Source organism: Cetorhinus maximus, chromosome 11, assembly GCF_964194155.1.
Source record: "Cetorhinus maximus chromosome 11, sCetMax3.hap1.1, whole genome shotgun sequence".
NCBI lineage: Eukaryota > Metazoa > Chordata > Chondrichthyes > Lamniformes > Cetorhinidae > Cetorhinus > Cetorhinus maximus.
Genome location: NC_135889.1, coordinates 66,695,612 through 66,715,056, shown reverse-complemented (window position 1 = coordinate 66,715,056; position 19,445 = coordinate 66,695,612). Strand labels below are relative to the sequence as shown.

The following is a 19,445-nucleotide window of genomic DNA, read 5'->3' as shown; positions in this document are numbered from 1 at the left end:
ATTTCTACACCACTTTGTTTGTCACTCATGGACAGGGAGGACAAATACTTCCTGAGTGATACTCTATCTTGCCTTAGACACTAACTTGTCCTCATTTGATTTACAATGCTGCAACCAGGCTTAGATCTGCTTCCAGTGTTGTAAAAATTCAGCCTTAGATATTACTATTCATAATTTATTGAAATCTGTGAAAGCAGTATCCTACATTTCAAAGTCACATCATTGACTGTAAAGCAGGATGGGATGTCCTAAGGGCATGAAAGGTGTTGGAAGAATGCAAGTTCTTTCTTCTTTAAAGCATCCTATCAACAATTCAAATTTGTTAACACACATTTGCTGTTTTTCCTCTGAATTGTTGTATTCTCACAAGAAAGGCTAGCAAAAACATGAATCCATAATCTTTAGTCAATGTAATGCACATGAGCAAATTGCAATGTGTTTTTTGAGTATATGGCTTTTTTTGGCTGACAATTGCTCTGATCAAACTTTTGGGCTGTTGGTTGTCTTCCCACCAGACTGGTTTCAACTGTTACACACGCAGCAAGAGTTTGTATTAAAATTTTGAATTTTTCCCCAAACATACTGAGAACATCTGTCATATCATTGTGACAGCAGGCAAGCTTTAGAGCAGTTAAAATGTTTTTTATTAACATTAGTGGAAAGTGCACCTTTCATCTGGTACTAAAATGGCAGTGTCCTTTTTCAAGAAATTTTGAATGATTTTTGGAAGCTCCAATTGTGTGAAGTAGGCTGGTCATGTTAAAGAACTGCTAAGTAGAAAAGGGTCACATCACTTGGACTAATTCATTTGTACCCAAGATATATCCTTTTTCCTTTGTGTATAAATTAAGTTTCAAAATTGGATGCTTTACAACAGTGAATGTTGCAGAAAGAACATAATATGTGAACTGGAAATGATTTCATCTTTGAAAAATGACTAGCAGTGTGTAAAATCACTGAATAATCTCTGGGGTTAACAATTGTAATTATTGAAACATTGAATGCAGACTAAGGAAGAAGCTTGAAATTTGTTTGAAGGAGTATTTTCATTCAATATGTATAGGTCTTTCCTGTATTTACCTGGACATTGATTGTGAACAAGCCATTAAATTCTGGGGGGCATTAAATCCAAGCTTTTTCCAGTCCTTCCCTAAAACCTAATGAGCAAAAATATCTGATTTGTGCTGTACAGTTCTGAACTCTGGCACCTTCAGCTTTTATTGGCAATGGCTTTGGGGAAGACATGGGATTGTACATAGGCATTCCTCTCTATGCATTCCTTATGATGAAAGATGAGGAACTTATTGCCACAAGAAGCAGTTGAGGTGAGTAGCATAGATTTATTTAATGGAAAGCCAAATAGACATGTGAGGTAGTAAGGAATAGAAGAATATATTGGTGGGGTTAGATGAAGAAGGGTGTGAGGAGGCTTGTGTGGAACATAAACACTGGCATGAACCTATTGGACTTCTGTTGTAAATATTATGGAAAAGAGTAGCACAGGAGACGAGAATAAGGCTGAAGACAACAGCCCACCAGGTACCCCCTTCGACCACTTGTTCATCAGCAGCGCAAGTCTTTCAATGATCTTTCAAAGAGCTGTGTTCAAAGGGGCTGATTATCCAAGGCAGCAAGGGTATGACCATCAAAGATGTTCAGCCTTGCTCCACTGCCAGAACAGCTCTGTCTGTCATTATGAAAGTGACCACTGTTCTGCATTTCTTTAGCACCAGATTCTTTCAAGATGCCACATCAGCCAAGGAACGGTCATGACAACCATTTGATTTAGTCGTGGATGTGGTCTTCAACAGAACTACAGAGCTCACCCACTTTGGCATGACAGGCATGCGGCAGAAAAGAGCCAGGGAGTTCTACCATATTGCTGAATTTCCCCACGGTTCTGGATATCACAAATTACACAAGTAGGAAAGTGACAGAAAAATAGCCGTTGCTATTCCAAAACTGGAAGCAGTTCCAGTCCCTAAGTGTTCAGAAGGTCTGTAATGCCAGCCAAAAGAGCTTGGCCTGGATTTTCCATGCCCGCCGGCGTCAGGTGTGTTTGGTGGTGTGAGCAGACGATATGTCGAGAAGGCCAAAATTCGGTTTCATGACGTTGTGAAACCAGCATGCGATCATCTGCTCTGCCTGCCGATGCAGGCCGAGTTCCTTGTCATCTGACGTCGGGAACATCGTTGTAATACATCATATCATAATAAGGCCAGCCTGCCGGACACATCGCCACCCCCGCCGGATCGTCCGCCCACGTTGGCGGGAAAACACACTAACGTGTTTCACAACAGCATATATAAGGCATGCACTTGACGGGCTGCACTTCGCTAGGGACTTCAAGGTTTGTTTGCCTACCTTGCTTTGGTCAGCACTCGCAGTCATCAAAACCAGGCTTCGCAGACAGCACCAAATCACTTTTAGGGGGACTCACGGGTAGGTCTCTACCTACTAGATCAGCTATATGTGGGTGGCTTTTCAACGGCTGCAGGGCAAGGTCTTGCTTGGGGGAGAGGGAGAACTGACCTCAGACAAGGGAAAAGGCTGCAGAATGAGAGCTGTACTGGGGATGGAGGGTATCCCAGGGTGTGTGTGGGGGCACATGTTGATCTGTGCACATGGCCTCAAGATGGTGAGGGCTGAGGAGGCAGTCTCCAGAGGAGATGAGGCCAGATGGATGTGTGAGGGTATGTGTGTGAGAATGGGTGGTCCCTTGAGGAATGGCAGTGAGTGAGATGCCAGTGAATGTGTGATGAGTGTGTGAGTTTAGAGTGATGAAATGGTTGCCATACTCTGCCTGCCTGGATGAGATAATTCATCCTCTATCTGCATTGGATGGCCAACCTCTTCTGTGCAACATTTGGCACTGATCACTGCTGCCATTGCCTACCAAGCTGGAGTGATAATGTAGCTACCCCTCCTGCAGCCACAACGTGGATAGAGGACATCACAGCGGCCAGTACCCAAAAGGCACTTGAAGTCTGCAGTCTTCTTGCCTTTCGGGGCCATGTCTTCTTTACTGCAGTCCTAGGCTGGAAGCAGTAAGCGCAGCTGTACTTTAAATGTGGTGCCTGGCGTGATGAAGCAGCGAGGTGATGGTATAGCGGGCAAATGAGAGCCCGCCTGCCATGAAAGTGCCATGTTTCCCGAGAATGCATAAGTAATGCGGTGGGTTTGGGACAAGACAGTGTGAAAACCCACCACTGCAACGACATGTAAAGCATTGTTTTACATGCCCGCTACCGCACTTAGTACAAATCGGGGATGACTCCGCCCTTGTGTGTGAATGTCAGGCAGCTACCAAGACGCTTTCATTTTATATCACTCATCATTGCCTGACTCTTCTAGGAGAACAACCACAGCTAAGGATGGCTTCTTGGAGACCAGACATGCACCAATGCCAATGCACCCCCCCTCACCCCACCCTCCATTCCCCCATTGCCATGGCCTATGACTCCACTGAGACAACCAGAAATGCATGCGAAGAGTACATATAGCCAGGCCCACGACTTATGGTCAAGTGGATCATTGAATTCCTGGAGAGTAGATTTCTCTGCCTGGACAGATCCCATAGAGTTCCACAATATATGCCCCAAAGAGTTGCAAGGATTATCACAGCATTTGTACTCTGCACAATTACATACTGTAGGAAGGCCATCAATTCAACTAGGATACAGAAGCTAGCGTTGCCCAAAGAAAGGATGCTGCAGGCCTTAGCAATTCTTGAGGATCATCCAATTTTCAGCTATAGCAGCATACCACACCATCACCTTTTTCTGTGCCAATTGCCAAAAAGTGATTTTCCTTTAAATACTATCAACATGAGCACATGATGACTGAATAGCCCGCAATGGCCAGCAAGACTGTGTCAATATTCATCATCTGAGCATAAATATCCACACCTACTGAATGCTCCCTTCCCTGAATAACTTTAAGCCACAGGCAGGGAACATGCAGCTACTGGTGAGGTGGGGGGGCAGGATCTTTCCTCCTGGAGGATCTTTTGGATCTGGTTGGGGGGAGAATCCAATGGCAGGGAGGCAGGTAGTTTGCTGGGCTGGATGGAAGCACCCCTTGCTCTTGGCCCACAAGCAAAAAAGCACATTTTCCTGAAGCTGTCCTCGCTTCCTTTGAGCTGTTGGATATCCCAAAGCCTGGGAAACTCAGTCTGTTGGGATTAGGACAGGTTAAATGTGAGGCTCCCAGCTTCATTATAAAATTTAAATAGCCAACCTGTCTGCTTGAAGTATATTGGTTGCCCCACTTCGATTAAACCCAGAAAGTAGAGAGGTTAGTGGCATTTTGGGGTCGGGGTTTAGATTTTGAAAACTGTTACATCTCACTGATCCCAAACCTACCCAGTTTGGGGTTAAAATAACCCCAATTAAGTATTTTTGTGAAGCGTCATTTACTGTTGTAATGTAGGAAACATTTGTTATGTGTTGTGAACTGCAAGGAGGATGGTGTGGAAAAGGACATAGACAAATTGGTGGAGTGGGCAGATAGGTGGCAGATGAAGTTCAATGCAGAGAGGTATGAGGTGATGCATTTTGGTAGGAAGAACATGGACAGACAATGTAAAATAAGGGGTGAAATTTCGAAGAGGGTGCAGGAGCAGAAAGACTTGGGTGTATATGTGCATAGATTATTGAAGGTGGCAGGACAGGCAGAGGGAGCAATTAATAAAGCATATAGTATCCTGGGCATTATTAATGGGGGCATAGAGTACAAGAGCAAGGAGGTTAAGCTGAATTTATATGAGACACTCGTTAGACCTCAGCTGCAATATTGTGTACAGTTCTGGGCACCATATTATAGGAAGGATGTGAACACATCGGAGAAAGTGCAGAAGAGGTTTACAAGAATGGTTCCAGGGATGAGAAACTTCAGCTGTGAGGATAGATTGGAAAGATTGGGACTGTTCTCCTTGGAGAGAAGAAGGCTGAGAGGAGATTTGATAGAGATGTTCAAAATCATGAGGGGGCTGGACAGAGTAGATAGGGAGTTGTTGTTCCCACTTGTAAAAAGATCAAGAACGAGAGGGCACAGATTTAAAGTAATTTGCAAAAGAAGCAAGTGTGATATGAGAAAAACCTTTTTCACACAACGAGTGGTTTAGGTCTGGAATGCACTGCCTAGGAGTGTGTTGGAGGCAGGCTCAATCCAGGCATTCAAGAGGACATTAGATGATTATTTAAATAGAAACAATGTTCAAGGGTACGGTGAAAAGGCAGGGCAATGGCACTCGGTCATAATGCTCATTTGGAGCCAGTGCAGACATGATGGGCCAAGTGGCCTCCTTCTGTGCAGTTAAGATTCTGTGAATCTGTAATGGTGCAAGAAAAACAGCACAACACTGCAATGGACATGAGAAAATTCAAGGAATTAAATTCAGGGCTGGAGTTTAATATTCAGAATGGATGCATGCAACTATAAAGAATTTAATATATTAGTTTGCTTTTTTTCGTATCGCATCTGTTTCAGATGTGAAACTAATTGATTTGTCAGTATCCAAGCAACATGATGTGTGAAACTATAATGCCTCATGATACAATTTCAATCTGTTCAAGTATACTCAGTTTTTTGTTCCATTCCCCCAGCACAGACTAGTTTTTACTTTAAATTTGTGGCTTCTTTGATCTGCTGACCAAGAACTTTTTGATTGGAGGAGGGCACACAGAAACAAACTACTCTTCATTATTCTGTGTTTTTTAAAAGTACAAACAAAGCAACTGCTCAGAGATTTTGATGAAAAACCATGTTTCAAATACACTGTTAGAATGTCACTAATGAAGTGCAGAAGCACAACCAAATCAGACCAAAAAAAATGGAAGATGAAAGACAAGGAGACACAAGGAACACATTAAATAGCAATTTATACAGAAATCTATTTGACCCCTGTCATGTACTGTCTCTAACACTGTAGTCTGATGTAGCAGTTGTATGTAGCTCTCTGAAACTTTGGCAGTCGTTGTCCACAGACCAACTTTGCACTCTTTTAAATCGAACAATCGTGTTAACCCCTAACATTTTAATATTAAATAATTATCTGGATAACAACTTTATTCAGTCTCCCTAGTAACAGGCCTAACCAACCAGTCGCAACTACAATAAAATTGCTTAAACTTTTTTTCTGTTAGATTTTAAAAGCATTCATCAGGATGTTGAGGCCCTGAACAAAATAAAATTGTTCAAGGTGCATTGTAAAATACTAATGTAATCTTTTTTATATAGATATCCATTCTGGATAAAAAAACAAAAAAAATACTCTTCCCTGTAGTTGCCTTTCTTTTCCATAAAGACAACTAAGGGGAAGAAATGTTTCAAGATTTTCTTCAACCACCTTAAAACCTACAACTTCATTTTATTTTTTCAGGAACAACTTTGCAATGAGCATTGAAATAAATATTGTGACTTTTTGTCTTCTCTAAATGATTTGGGATAAGTTTTGTATTTTTCAGTCTTTGTATCCATATCACTAAAGTCATGTGCACTGCTCTTCATACCTTAAATATGTCCACAGCATGACAAATTAAGTCTCATGTTTTTCTGATTGGTTTAAATAAAGAACATAGGGCAGAATTTTATGGCAGCGGGAATTTACGTTCCCGCTAAAATCAATGAAGTTTAGAATGTCTCGCTGCATTTTATGCCAAAACGGGGCCGTAAAATTCTGCCCATAGTCATATTATTTCATCTGAAATATAAATAAGAAAAGCTCCCAAATAAAAACTACCACCTCAAGTGTTAGAATTTGAATGAAGTATCATTGCTTCTTCCTATAAGGGGGCTTCCAGAGGCTCCATCTTGATTTCTGGTCCAGTTGTGTATGTTGTTGGAAAAATAATAGATAAACATATAAACATGGAATAATTTAAGGTAAAATTGTTATTAATGAGATCTTTGGTGGAAATATGTCTGAGTTTTGTGTCCAGTTCCTTTGAAATGAGAGAGAAGCATCATGGAAGGTTGTTTTCTCACGGTTCCTCCAGAACTACAATATAAAGGGTACACTGTGAAACTCTGTATTACATGACAAACAGAGAGAAAACTATTGGCACTATGGTGCCTAACTGTTGTCTTCTGCTTTCTGATATAAGGTCCCAACGTCTGCTGCACAAGGAACTTATGGGATGCTGGCAATCAGCTCCGTAAGCTGTAACGCTTCATTCCATCATGTCTTGCATTATGGCTTACTGGGCAGTAAAACTGTCTGTCCTCGGCCTGTAATCAATATTTTTCACCAGTTTGGCAGTTGTCATCTGCGTTAGCTTTCCCAGTGTTTGCTTAGCTATTTAAATGCTTCTTGATTTATGATGATTGATTGGACTGCTTTATAGGAGTTAAAACTTACTATTTAGCCCACATCATGAAAACTAGAAAATTTGTAGTAAGCTACTTTCGTTGTAGCCATCAAAAATTAAAGGTAACCTTCAGTTAACCCCCAATAATGGACAAACAGGTCACAAGGTCACAGTATGGAATTGATTGTCAGAACCCCAGAAGCTCCTGATGCAGCAGACATGGGATCTGTTGTCAACCCGGAGAGGTCTGGAGCCACCACAATCCAAACAGCAGACAATGAAAACCTACCATGAGCCTGCCATTTAGAAGGGAATCACTTAGGCCTAGTAGGTTATATGTATTAAGTTTAAATTGAAGCTATATATTACAGAAAGATTTGGCCTACTATTGTTTGCCATTGCACAAACATACGAAGTAGGAGCAAGCGTAGGCTGCAGTCATAAATGTTGATTTAATTTTAGAAAAATGCAATTTTGATTTCAATTTCTCCCCTCCTTTTGGTTCTTAATTTCCTTATACGCCCCATCCTTGTCCAACTGGACAACTCTTCAGGTTTAAGAGTGGGTGTAATTGTGTTGGAGTAGTTTCAATAACTCCGGAAGACTGTTAGCTGCAAACACTAACTTTATTGTAACACATTTATATTGAGAACACTCCCTTACTCTAACTTCTTTCCATGCTGCTTTGTCCTACATTCTCTCAGATCACATGAGTATATGTCACTTCTTTCTATGACATCACAGATCATTACAGTTAACCCTTTGTGGGATTTAGTCTAACATACTTATTAAAAAGCTGGACAGAAAAAAAAATGCTCCATTATACTACAAACTGGACCTTCTGCAGCAGGTATTAGGGGTGGAATGTGAGTCTCCCAAAATGATTATCCCACTAATTTTTTCTTCCCTGTCGAATGGGAAGGTGTTTGTTCCTTTACATTGCATTCCATGGGTAAGACGAAGATCTTGGGAAGTAGTAAGTTAGAGACCTGATTGCTAATTTCCTATCTCTTCACATATGCACATGGCAGCTTGGGTTGCATAAAATAATTAGACAATGCAACCAATAATCTCATTAGGATCTCTAGACAGAGGAGTATGCAGAGCACGGTTACATTTCTCAATTTAGATCTAAGGTTGCTTAAATAATTTTTATTTGTGCTGTTTCTAGATGCTTATTCACCGAATGACAATGGAGCGAAGTCTGAATCTGTTTCAAACCTTCAGCCTCAGCCTTCGTTAAACTCTATGCAGAATTCCCCAGGACCCAAACGTTCAGGAAACACGCTGAAGAAATGGCTGACTAGTCCTGTCCGTAGACTCAGTAGTGGCAAGGCTGATAATAGAAAGATTGTCAAACAGAAAAGAGGCAGGAATGGCAAAACAAGCATAGATCCAGCTTCACCCAAGGCAGGGGAGAATGAAAATGCACCTCAGGAGGACAGTGCGGATGAGGTATGTTTTTTTTTGTGCAGCTCTGGATGCTTATGTTTGACGGGGGAATATAGTCTTATTTAATGGTTGCAGCCCCGAAATAAGAACAAGACATTGTGAGCCAAGTCTGTACTAAAAGTGTTATGTGGATGATGAATTCCATGTTAGCTCCGTTGCTAAGTACACCGTCCAATGTGGAATTGGGCAATAGAGACCAAGAATTTCCCATGTTCAATTCTGGCTCAGTCTCAGTTCATTGACCTCAATGGAAATGGTGGTAGGCTGCTACATTTGATTTCAGTTGGACTCAGGAGGAGAAAAATTGATCAGGGTCTCAGCTCCCAACACACTGGTATGTGTCATAGGATGAGGACAAGCAGGACAGAAGTGGGCTGAGTTGTAATGCTCCCTAACATTCACTGTCCAGGTTTACATTACATAAAGAATGGCAGTTTGGGTGCCCGTAGGGTTATACTCAGAGCATGAGTAAATGTACATATTTTTGACAGGATAAGAGCAGAAAAATTGAGGAGGAAAAATGTTTTATACTCCCCATGAAATGTAATCAAGCAACTTAGTTGTATTTACACTGACAAGAAACTGTTAAAGAACTATCATACAATTTTATCAAGGGTTTTTATATTCACTTGTCTACATTACTTTAAATCAACAATGATCTTTGGAATCTATGAAATATATATTGTTTGATCTTCAATGGAATTTCTCTTAACAGAAGGGAAGGAAAGATGAACCACCCAGTGGCACTTTATCCAAGTCTTCATCTGGAATGCAGAGTGGAGGAGAGGATGAGCCAGATGACGAGTCCCATACTCCTCTTCCTCCACCAATGAAAATTATCGACAATGATCCTTCACCAGAGGATTGCGTATGTAACTCAGCACTCTATATAAGTTTGTCTTGGAGCATGTATCTGCAGAATGAAAAATAAAAAGGCATTTTGACACTTGCTCATTTTTACTCGCAACTGTGGTGATTTGACTTCCCACATTGTGAAAGGTCAGGTGGACAAACTGCCATTCTTTGTAACTGGTACAGGATTGCTTTATTTTTCATGGTCAATAACTGTTTTCGTTTCATCCCGCCCAAAATGATGGCCAGAATTTTTAGCTCGGTGAGTGGGTGCGCGCCCGAACCGACTGAGCGTAAAATGACACACGATGACGTCGGGCGAGCGTTCTGACATCATTGCTTGGTCCCATGATATTTCATTCTGCAGGCACGCGCCGGAGTTGGCAGCGTGCCCGCCAACAATTAAAAGGCCTATTAAGGCCATTAGAAATCCATTAGACTCAATTTTACGCTGTCCATCCAACTTCGGTTAGCGGGCAGGCAAAAACGCCAAGCGGCCTTTGCACTTTTTAGGAAACCTCATCCGCGGGTGGAATGAGATTTCCTAAAGCAAATAAAAATAAAATAAAAATTTTACACTTGAATTAAAAACATGTCCCTGCTCATGTGACAGAGTCACATGTGACAGTCATATGAGGGGACATGCTTTATGACATTTTTTATTTCTTCATTAGTTTTTTTAAACAGCGTTGCATCTTCCTGAGGCAGCTCTGTGCCTCAGGAAGATTAAAGCGCTCTCTCGCGCACATGTGCGAAGTTCATGCTAAGCCCGCTCGCACTCCCACCCCCAGCACAGGCAGCGCTCAGTGCTGCTGCTCATGTTCCACACTGAGCGGGCCTTAATTAGCCTGCCAGCGTGAAATGGCAGTGCGGTGCCAATCACGGGCAGCAGTTGGCTTCCCGACCGCCCCCGCCAATCCCGCGTGCCAAGGGTAAAATTCTGCCCGACATGTTTTGTTTCAATAAAATGGATCCCTTAATAGCACATAATTAACCCAACTCCTTATGCAGAGGATTAATAAATTTGGTTGTTGGCCGTCTTGATCATTTAACCACAAAACAATTGTGAAGAAATCATCTTAACTACTTAGAAAAAATGAAATTATTTCACAGGGCAGTTATGGAAAAGATCAGATGATGCAGTGAAATTGATCTTGGGAGAGTCTGAAAAACAGACATGAGCAAATTGAAAGCACCCGTTACACAAGTGTTCTATCTAAGGCATGCCCAAATGCACAGCAAACTGGAAGGTACCAGGCAGGCTACACACAAATTGTCCCAATAGATTGGAAGGTTAATGTAACACGCTATCTGAGAAAGGTGAGAGAGAGCGAAAGCAGGGGCCTACAGGCCAGTGAGCCTGACATCAGTTGTTGGGAAAATGCTGGAATCTGTTATTAAGGAAGTGTTAAAAAGTACTTTTTCATAATATAATTAGGCAAAACCAACATGCTTTAATGAAAGGAAAATTGTGTCTGACAAATTTTTAGAGTTTTTTTGTGGATATAACTAATAGGCTAGATAAAGGGGTAGATAAAGGGTAACCAGTTAAAAAAGAAAGAAAGACTTGCACTTATATAGTGCTTTTCATGACCACCAGACATCTCAAAGTACTATACAGACAATGAAGTACTTTTGAAGTGTAGTCACTACTGTAATTTAGGAAATTCAGCAGCTAATTTGTTGCACGGCAAATTCCCACAAACAGCACTGTGATAATGACATTTTCTGTTAATGTGCTGTTGAATGGGGAATAAATGTTGGCCAGGACACTGGGGATAATTCGCCTGCTCTTCTTCAAAATAGTGCCATGGGATCTTTTACATCTACCTGAGCAGGCAGATGGATCTTTGGTTAATGTCTCCTCTGAAAGACGGCACCTCAAACAGTGTAGCGCTCCCTCAGTACTGCACTGGAGTGTCAGCCTTGATTTTTGTACATGTAGTATATTTGGATTTCCAAGAGACATTTGCCACATAAAAGATAAGGGCTCATGGGTTTAGGGGTAATATATTAGCAGGAATAGAGGATTTTGGTTAATGGTCAGAAAATGGAAAGTAGCAATAAACAAGGAATTTTCAAGTTGGCAGGTTGCAACTAGTGAGTACTGCAAGGATCAGTGCTGGGGCCTCAGCTACAATCTATAGTAATGACTTAGATTACCCTCAGTCCCTTCGTCTATCCAAATTTTCTGACAATACAAAACTAGATGTAATATTAAGCTGTGTGGAGGACATAAAGAGGCTGCAGAATATTGACAGATTAAGTTAATGGGCAAGAAGATGTTATATAATGTGGGGAACCATGAGATTATTATTTTTAATAGGAAGAATAGAAAGGCAAAATATTTTTTAATGGTGAGATACTTTTAAATGTTGAAGTTCAGAGAGCTTTGGGTGCATTCTTACAAAGAGCACAAAGATGGCATCCAGGTACAGCAAGCAATTAGGAAGGCAAATGACATTTTAGTCTTTATTGCAAAGGGGCTGGAGATCAAGAATAAGGGAATCTTGCTACAAGCGTTTAGGACTTTGATGAGACCACACTTGGATCACTATGAGCAATTTTGGCCTCCATTATCTAAGGAAGGATATAGCAAAGATTCACTGTATTGATTCCTGGATTGAGAGGATTGCCCTATGATGAGAGATTGAGTACTTTGGGCCTATGCTCTCTGGAGTTTAGAAGAATGAGTGGTGATCTCATTGAAACATACACGATTCTGGGAGAACTTGACAAGGTCGATACTGAGAAGTTGTTTCCCCTGGCTGGGGAATCTAGAACTAGGGGCATAGTCTCTGGATAGGGTTGTTCATTTCAGACTCAGGTGAGGAAGTATATCTTCGGTAAAAGGGTTGTAAAAGATAGAAATTTGCTACCCAAAGTGTTGAGGATACTGCATTGTTGAATACATTTAAGGCTGAGATAGGTAGATTTTTTGAACTCTGGGGGTATCAAGGGATATGTGAATTGGATGGGAAAGTGGAATTGAGGACAAAGATCAGCCATTAACTTATTGAATAACAGATCAGGCTCGAGGTACATTGTAGCCTACTCTTACTCCTGTTTCTTATGACTTTCTGTCCTGTTTAAGATAGCGCACATGCGTGGCTGTGCCAAAAAGATGAAAGGTATTGCACCTTGAAACCAAGACACCATGCATAACAGCAAAATAAATTAGAGGGAACATCACATTCCACTGGTTTTCTTGCCCCATAGACTACCAATTAACTACTGCCCAAACCAATTTCATCCCCATGGGTTGATATAATACTCAGATTCAAACTATTTATCTTCTAGATCCTGCAGAACTTGACGTATTGTCCTGGATTCCTGCAGAGCTTGCAAAATGGCAGCCGGGTCCCAGACGCAGAAGTCCACCCCATTTCCAACATTCTATTTTTGCTGTTAGGGGAAAGGAAGTCGGGCATGATTGACACATGAGGGAAACCCAAACTCAGCAGGACCATTTGAACTCAATGCTGAGTTCAGACAGACCCATTTTGACTTTAGCAAGGGACTTAACCGCAGCATGGAATCAAGAATTTATGGAGTAGATGTAAATGTTCTTGAAGGGTTGATAAGATCTGTGTAACTGTCAAGATGTGAAGTTATTTCAATGCCCAAGCTATAATTACCTCACAGGGTTTGATTAACAGCTCAAAGTGGTTGTTAAAGGATTAGCTGTCTTTGATGTGGGGTATGAATAGAAGTTTCTTTTTTGTAAGAGATTAACCACTTGAGGAGATTTAAAAGGTTTGAATGGGCTGTCATGATTGGGACTTTTTTAAATACAGTGAAGGATGTATTACAATTTTAGACCTTAATTTTATTTTATTTCAACTGGCTCCTGAAGCCTGCTCATGGTAGTTACTATGTATGCGTTTAAGGTCTTATAACTGTAATTCTGTGAGTCTTCACCCACTTAATATTAATTTGTCCTTTTGAGACAATAACAATGGTAGTGCTTTTTAATTCTTTCAGATACACTGTCCATGCTCATGATCAATGGTGGTTCTGGTTTGGTTCAGGGAGTGCGTGATCAGACTCTGATTGGTTTCTTAAGGGTGGCAGCCAACTACGGATGTCACTTCCTGTTATCTCCGGACTGGTTCCCTAAAATGTCAGTCACCTGTGGAACAGTCCCTCTTATTACCATGGCCAGGATTTTTCACTGAGTGAGCGGGCGCACGCCCGACCCGCTCGAGCGTAAAATGGCGCGCAATGACGTTGGGCGAGCGTCCCGACGTCATTGCGCACTTGCACGATATTTCGGGAATTAGCAATGCACCCGCTGATAATAAAAAGGCCAATTGATTTAGATTTTTCGCTGCCCGTCCAACCTTACGGTTGGTGGGCAGGCGAAAAGACCAGACAGCCCTTGCATTTTTTGCGAAACCTCATCCGTGGGCGGGATGAGGTTTCGATCCGTCATTAAAAAATAAAAATAACATTTCATCCTAATTTCTAACATGTCCCTGCTCATGTGAGCACAGTCACATGAGGGGACATGTTTTTTTATACCTTAAAATATTTTATTTTTTATTTTGAAAACTGTTCATCGTGCTTTTTCAGCGTGCACCTATGCGTATGCGTGAAGTTCACCCCCCCCCACCCCACCCCACCAAACACAGGCAGTGCTGAGCGCTGAAGCACGCGTTTCACGCTGGGCGGGCCTTAATTGGCCCACCAGCATGAAATCGCGGTCCAGCCCTGATCGTGGGCAGAGGTCTGCTTCCCAACTGACCCCTGCCGCCTCCACTAAGCTTGCCCAACAAGGGCAAAATACTGTCCCATGACTCCTTTTTAGTTTATAAAATTTAATTCCACTAAGATAGTGAGGTACCTTATGATAGTTTCTTTGTCCACTTATTTGGGATAGGAGGGCATGTGGTATCAGGTGCTACTGATTAACTCGGGGCTCATTGTCTTCAAGTGTCTAATTGATGTATTGGTATCAATATTGCAAACCCTGTAGAATCCTCACTAAGACAAACGTTTATCAGTGTGTTGGCTGAACTTCACTGGCGTGGAGTTTGTAGTGACTTTTGGTAGTGGGTATGGGTTAATTCACGGGTGGCCAAACCATGGCTCGCGCCACAGGCGGCTCTTTTAGTGGAGACGGTGGGGTAGTGATATTGTCACTCGACTAGTAATCCAGAGGCCCAGGCTCATGTTTTGGGGACATGGGTTCAAATTCCACCATGGCAGCTGGTAGTACTTGAATTCAGTTAATAAAAACCTGGAATTGAAAGCTAATATCTGTAATGGTGATCAAGAAACTATCATTGATTGTTGTAAAAACCCATTTGGTTAACTAATGTCCTTTAGGGAAGGAAATTTGTCATCCTTACCTGGTCTGGCCTGCATGTGACTCCAGACCCAGCTGCAATGTGGTTGACTCCTTTCTGCCCTCTGAAAAGGCCTACGAAGCCGCTTAGTTCAAGGGCAATTAGGGATGGACAACAAATGCTAGCCTTGCCAGTGACACCCACATCCCTTGAAAGAATATTAAAACAAACTGGGTAAGGGAGTAGAGTTGATGAGAGGGTAGGGTAGTAGAAGCTAGTCAGGTTGAGGGGGGGAGGTTGGGGTGTTGGGACTTTGGAGTGAGTCAGGGTGTCGGGGGAAGTCAGGCGGTGGGGGTTGGTCAGGCTGGGGAGGAGTCGGGACATGGTGGGGGGAGTCGGGAGATGGGGGCTGGTCAGGTCGGGTCGAGGACATATGGAGGGAGTCAGGGCGTTGATGGGGGAGTCATGTGGTGAGGTCAGGTTGCGGGGTACTCAGGGAGTCGGGACGTAGTGGGCGGGAGTCGGATGATGAGGTCAGGGTCCAAGGGGTTAGGTGGTGAGGTCGGGCTGAGGGGTGTGGAAGTTGGGGCATCGAGTGGGGAGTAGAAAGGGGTCAGTTGTATAGTTACCCAGGAGTTAGACTAGGACTTTTCTGTCTAACATTTCCTGGGTAACTATCCAGGTAAGTAAGTAGGAACTGTCTGAAGCCTCCGATTCTAACTCAGAATTGGAGACTTTTTCAGAGGGTCCAGGAGAGCAGGGGAATTGTCGATTGGAAGTTGCTGGGAGGTCCGAGGGGTCCTTTAGCACATCTTGGGGAATACGTCCAGCCTCCAACTATTCAGAGACTGGAAGATCTGGGCCATAAAGCACAAAAGCAAGGAAGTTGTGGTAAACCTTTACAAGTCACTGGTTAGATCTGTGTCTAATTCCAGACATGTCAAGGCCTTAGAGAGGCATCTGAGGAGATTTGCTACTGTGGTTCCAGGGCTAAGGAGTTTCAGTTATCTATAAAGGCAGGAGAACTGGGATTGTTCTGCTTAAAGCAGAGAAGGTTAATAGATGTGTTCAAAATTGTGAAGGGTTTTGATAAAGTAGATATGGAAAAAATGTTTCCACTGGCAAGAGGGTTGGCAACCAGAGGGCATAAATCTGAAGTAACTGTTAAAATTGCCAGGGTGGAGTCTCGAGGAGGATTTTTTTTTCCTCAATGAGTTATGATTTGGAATGCACATCCTTAAAGTGGTGGCAATAGATTGAATAGTAACTGTCAAAGGGGAATTGGATCTACAGTTTAAAAAGTAAATATTTGAGAGGCTGTGGAAAAGAGCAGGGGAGTGAGATTAACTGGAGCTCTTTTAGAGAGCTGGTACAGTTATGACAGGCTAAATGGCAGCCTCCTGTGATGTATGATCCTGTAGTTCAAATTCTGTTTAGGCACAGAATAATGTTTAACTAGATGACTGAAAATCAAATTCTTGTACCTTCTACTGGTCAGCTGGAGCGACATTGAAAGACATTTGGTGGCAAGTACATTTATTTTGAGGTTAACTCTGCACCTGTGGTGTGATCAGAGCTTTGGATTTTTCATACTGAAGTCTGAAAAGTCTTATTGCCATTTTGGAAGATACAAGGGGATCTATCACAATTGTTCAATTTTATCAGTACATGGAGGAAATGGCAGATGCTAGTTTTATCTGGAAACATTCCTACAGAACCCTGCAGAGATGGGCTGAAGGCATTATGGTCTTTCATCAGCTTCAGTGTCAGTTAAGCTTGAGATTTATGGAATATATAAAAGAGTTCTTGGGCATTAAATGGAATGGTTTTCTCGGGCCTATTGTTAGATCCAAGGCCAAGTTGTGAGGTGGATTTACAGCGAAAGGGAGATTTGGGACAACTTTGGCCTCTATTGATCTGTCACTGAATATCCTGGAGGGGCTGGAAATCTTAATGAGAACATCCCTTTGCTAAAGCACTTCACTTTTCAATCTGAATTAAGCAGTTGGTGACAAATAAACATGATATGATGCATTGGATTTGGCTATCTGGAATGGCGAGTCACTGGCATAGCATGAGCTGTCCTTTATACGTTCTTCTATTATTCTAAGAACAAGATGTCCCTCATATAATTGATAACAAAGTCATAGAGTCATCACTGCATAGTAGGAGGCCAGTTGGCCCATCAAGCCCATGCCGGATCTCTGTAGAGCAGTCCAGTCGGTTCCACTTTCCTGCTATATCTCCTTAGCCCTGCAAATTTATTTCCCTCAAGTGCCCATCCAATTTTCTTTTGAAATCATTGATCAACTCCGCTTCCACCATGGTAGTAGGTGGTGAGTTCCAGGTTATTACCACTCTCTGTGTAAAAAAAAAAATGTTCATTCTCACACCACCTCTTGCACAAAGCTTTAAATCTGTTCCCTCTAGCCCTTGTATGATCAGCAAATGGGAACAGCTTTTCTTTATCTCTCGCTCTCTCTTCAGGTACCATAAGAGGGTGTTGGCGACCATGGGCTTTCATGTGTTGGTCCATGGTTATGCTTGGCAAGGTACTGCAATGATTTTCCATTGCCTCCCGTAGGTTCTAGCTGACCAGGAGATTCTCCTGCTTCTATCACCTGCCGTAGGCATGTTGGAATGGTATACAGGTTGACAATCAACCTGCTTGGCTATGCCATACATGCACCTTCCGTGGCCCTGCCATACATGCACCTTCCATGGCCCTCAAGTCCTGGGGTGGTACTCGAACCCAGAGCTTCTGGCTCGGAGGTAGGAATGCTACCCAACTGGCCCACAAGACCTTCTCTTCTTTGACTACCTTATCTAAACTTGTCATAATCTTATACACCTCTATCAGATCACCCCTCAACTTCTTTGCTCCAAGGAGGACAACCCAGCTTCTCCAAGCTAACCTTGTACCTAAATTAACTCACCCTTAGAACAATTCTGGTAAATTTCTGCACTCTCTCAAGGACTTTCACATTCTTCCTAAAGTGTAGCGATCGGAACTGGATGCAATATTTTCATTGTGACCTAACCAAAGCTGTATAAAATTTCAACAGTTCCTGTTTTTGTACTCTATTTATCCATTCATTGGTGCTCTGCCCAAAGGAAATTCCTTTGCTCATTGTCTGTCAATGCTTCATCCTAAGCTGTTTTCTTGGCTATTTTTTTCAATGGTGAGTTTGTCATTGCTTTCCACTCAAAGGGGCGGTGCAAGGAGGCAGGTCCCAGGTCTATCTCAGCCAGAACAGGAATCGAATCCACACTATTGGTGTTATTCTGAGACACAATCAAGCCAACTAACCAGCTCCCCACTCCAATTGAAAGCTCTATTTATGATGCACAAGATCCCAAATGCTTTGCAAACTACTCTCTCAGTATGTCCTGCCACCTTCAAAGATCTGTTCTCATGAACCCGAAGATCTTTATGTCCCTGAAAACTCTTTAGAACTGTGTCCTTAAGTCTGTATTGCTTCTTCCTTTCCCTTCTATCAAAATGCAGCACCTCACATTTCTCTGTATTAATTTCCATCTGCCATTTGTCTGCCCATTCTGTTAGTCTATCTTTGTCAAGCTCTAGTCGATTCGTCATCTAGTCATCCTCACTGTTGGCCATACCTCCAATTTAGGTATCATGGAAAGTTTTGAAATTATAATTTGTCATTTGTTATCAAAAAAACTGGTCCTAGCACTGACCCGAGCACAGACCTCACCATCCAATCTGAAAAACAACCATTTATTATGACTCAGTCTTTTCTGTCCTTAAGCCAATATTTTATCCAAGCTGATTCTGACCCTCCTATTCCATGAGCCTCAGTTTTGTTAACCAGCCCTTTATGTGGTACCTTGTCAAATGCTTCCTTAAAATCCATATAGTCAACATTCATTACATTCCCTCCACTAACCTTCTGTGAAATCATCAAAAAATTCAGCTAGATTAGTCATATTTGCCACTTACCAATCATTGACACAGGGGCTGGAATCTTCCAACACCCCTGTGACAGGGCAGGCGAGCCATTGAAATCTCCGTTCACATCGGCAGGACCAGAAGATCCCGCCGGCGTGAGGGGCTGGAAAATTCCGGCCAGGGTTTCAGACTCTGATCGGAAGCTTTGGGCCCATATTCCCACACAGCTGGTTACACTTACAGCTCACCAACCTTATTCAGCACACCTGTGCATTTATATGCATGCATTCTAAACCTGACTTTGTGTTCTTCGTAGTCCTCCTTAGTCTGCTCCTATCTAACATGGAGGTACTTCATTCTCTAGTACTATCCAACACTCTCACTCCTTTATGTATCTTTTCCACTTTTATATGCTGGTGCACAGCCCATTGCCAATTTAGTTTAAACCCTTCCCAACCACACTAGTGAACCTCTCCGCAAAGATATTGGTCCCTGTCCTGTTTAGGTGGGACCTGTCCCTTTAGAATGGGTGCCTCTAGCCCCAGAACTGGTCACAATGCCCTAAGAAGCTGAAGCCCACTTATTGCACCATGCTTCAAGTCAGGCATTGGTCTTGCCTATCTTCCT

At 42.4% G+C, this 19,445-nt stretch overlaps 1 protein-coding gene across 1 annotated transcript in view; it reads left to right on the top strand.

Annotated features, from left to right (window-relative positions):
• The window catches only part of kalrna (kalirin RhoGEF kinase a), a 1,015,085-nt gene that overhangs the window by 828,982 nt on the left and 166,658 nt on the right, over window positions 1-19,445 (top strand). The window contains exons 35-36 of the mRNA XM_078552171.1: window positions 8,482-8,765; window positions 9,478-9,630. Coding sequence (XP_078408297.1) covers window positions 8,482-8,765; window positions 9,478-9,630 — 437 coding nt within the window. The remainder of the gene's footprint in view (window positions 1-8,481; window positions 8,766-9,477; window positions 9,631-19,445) is intronic.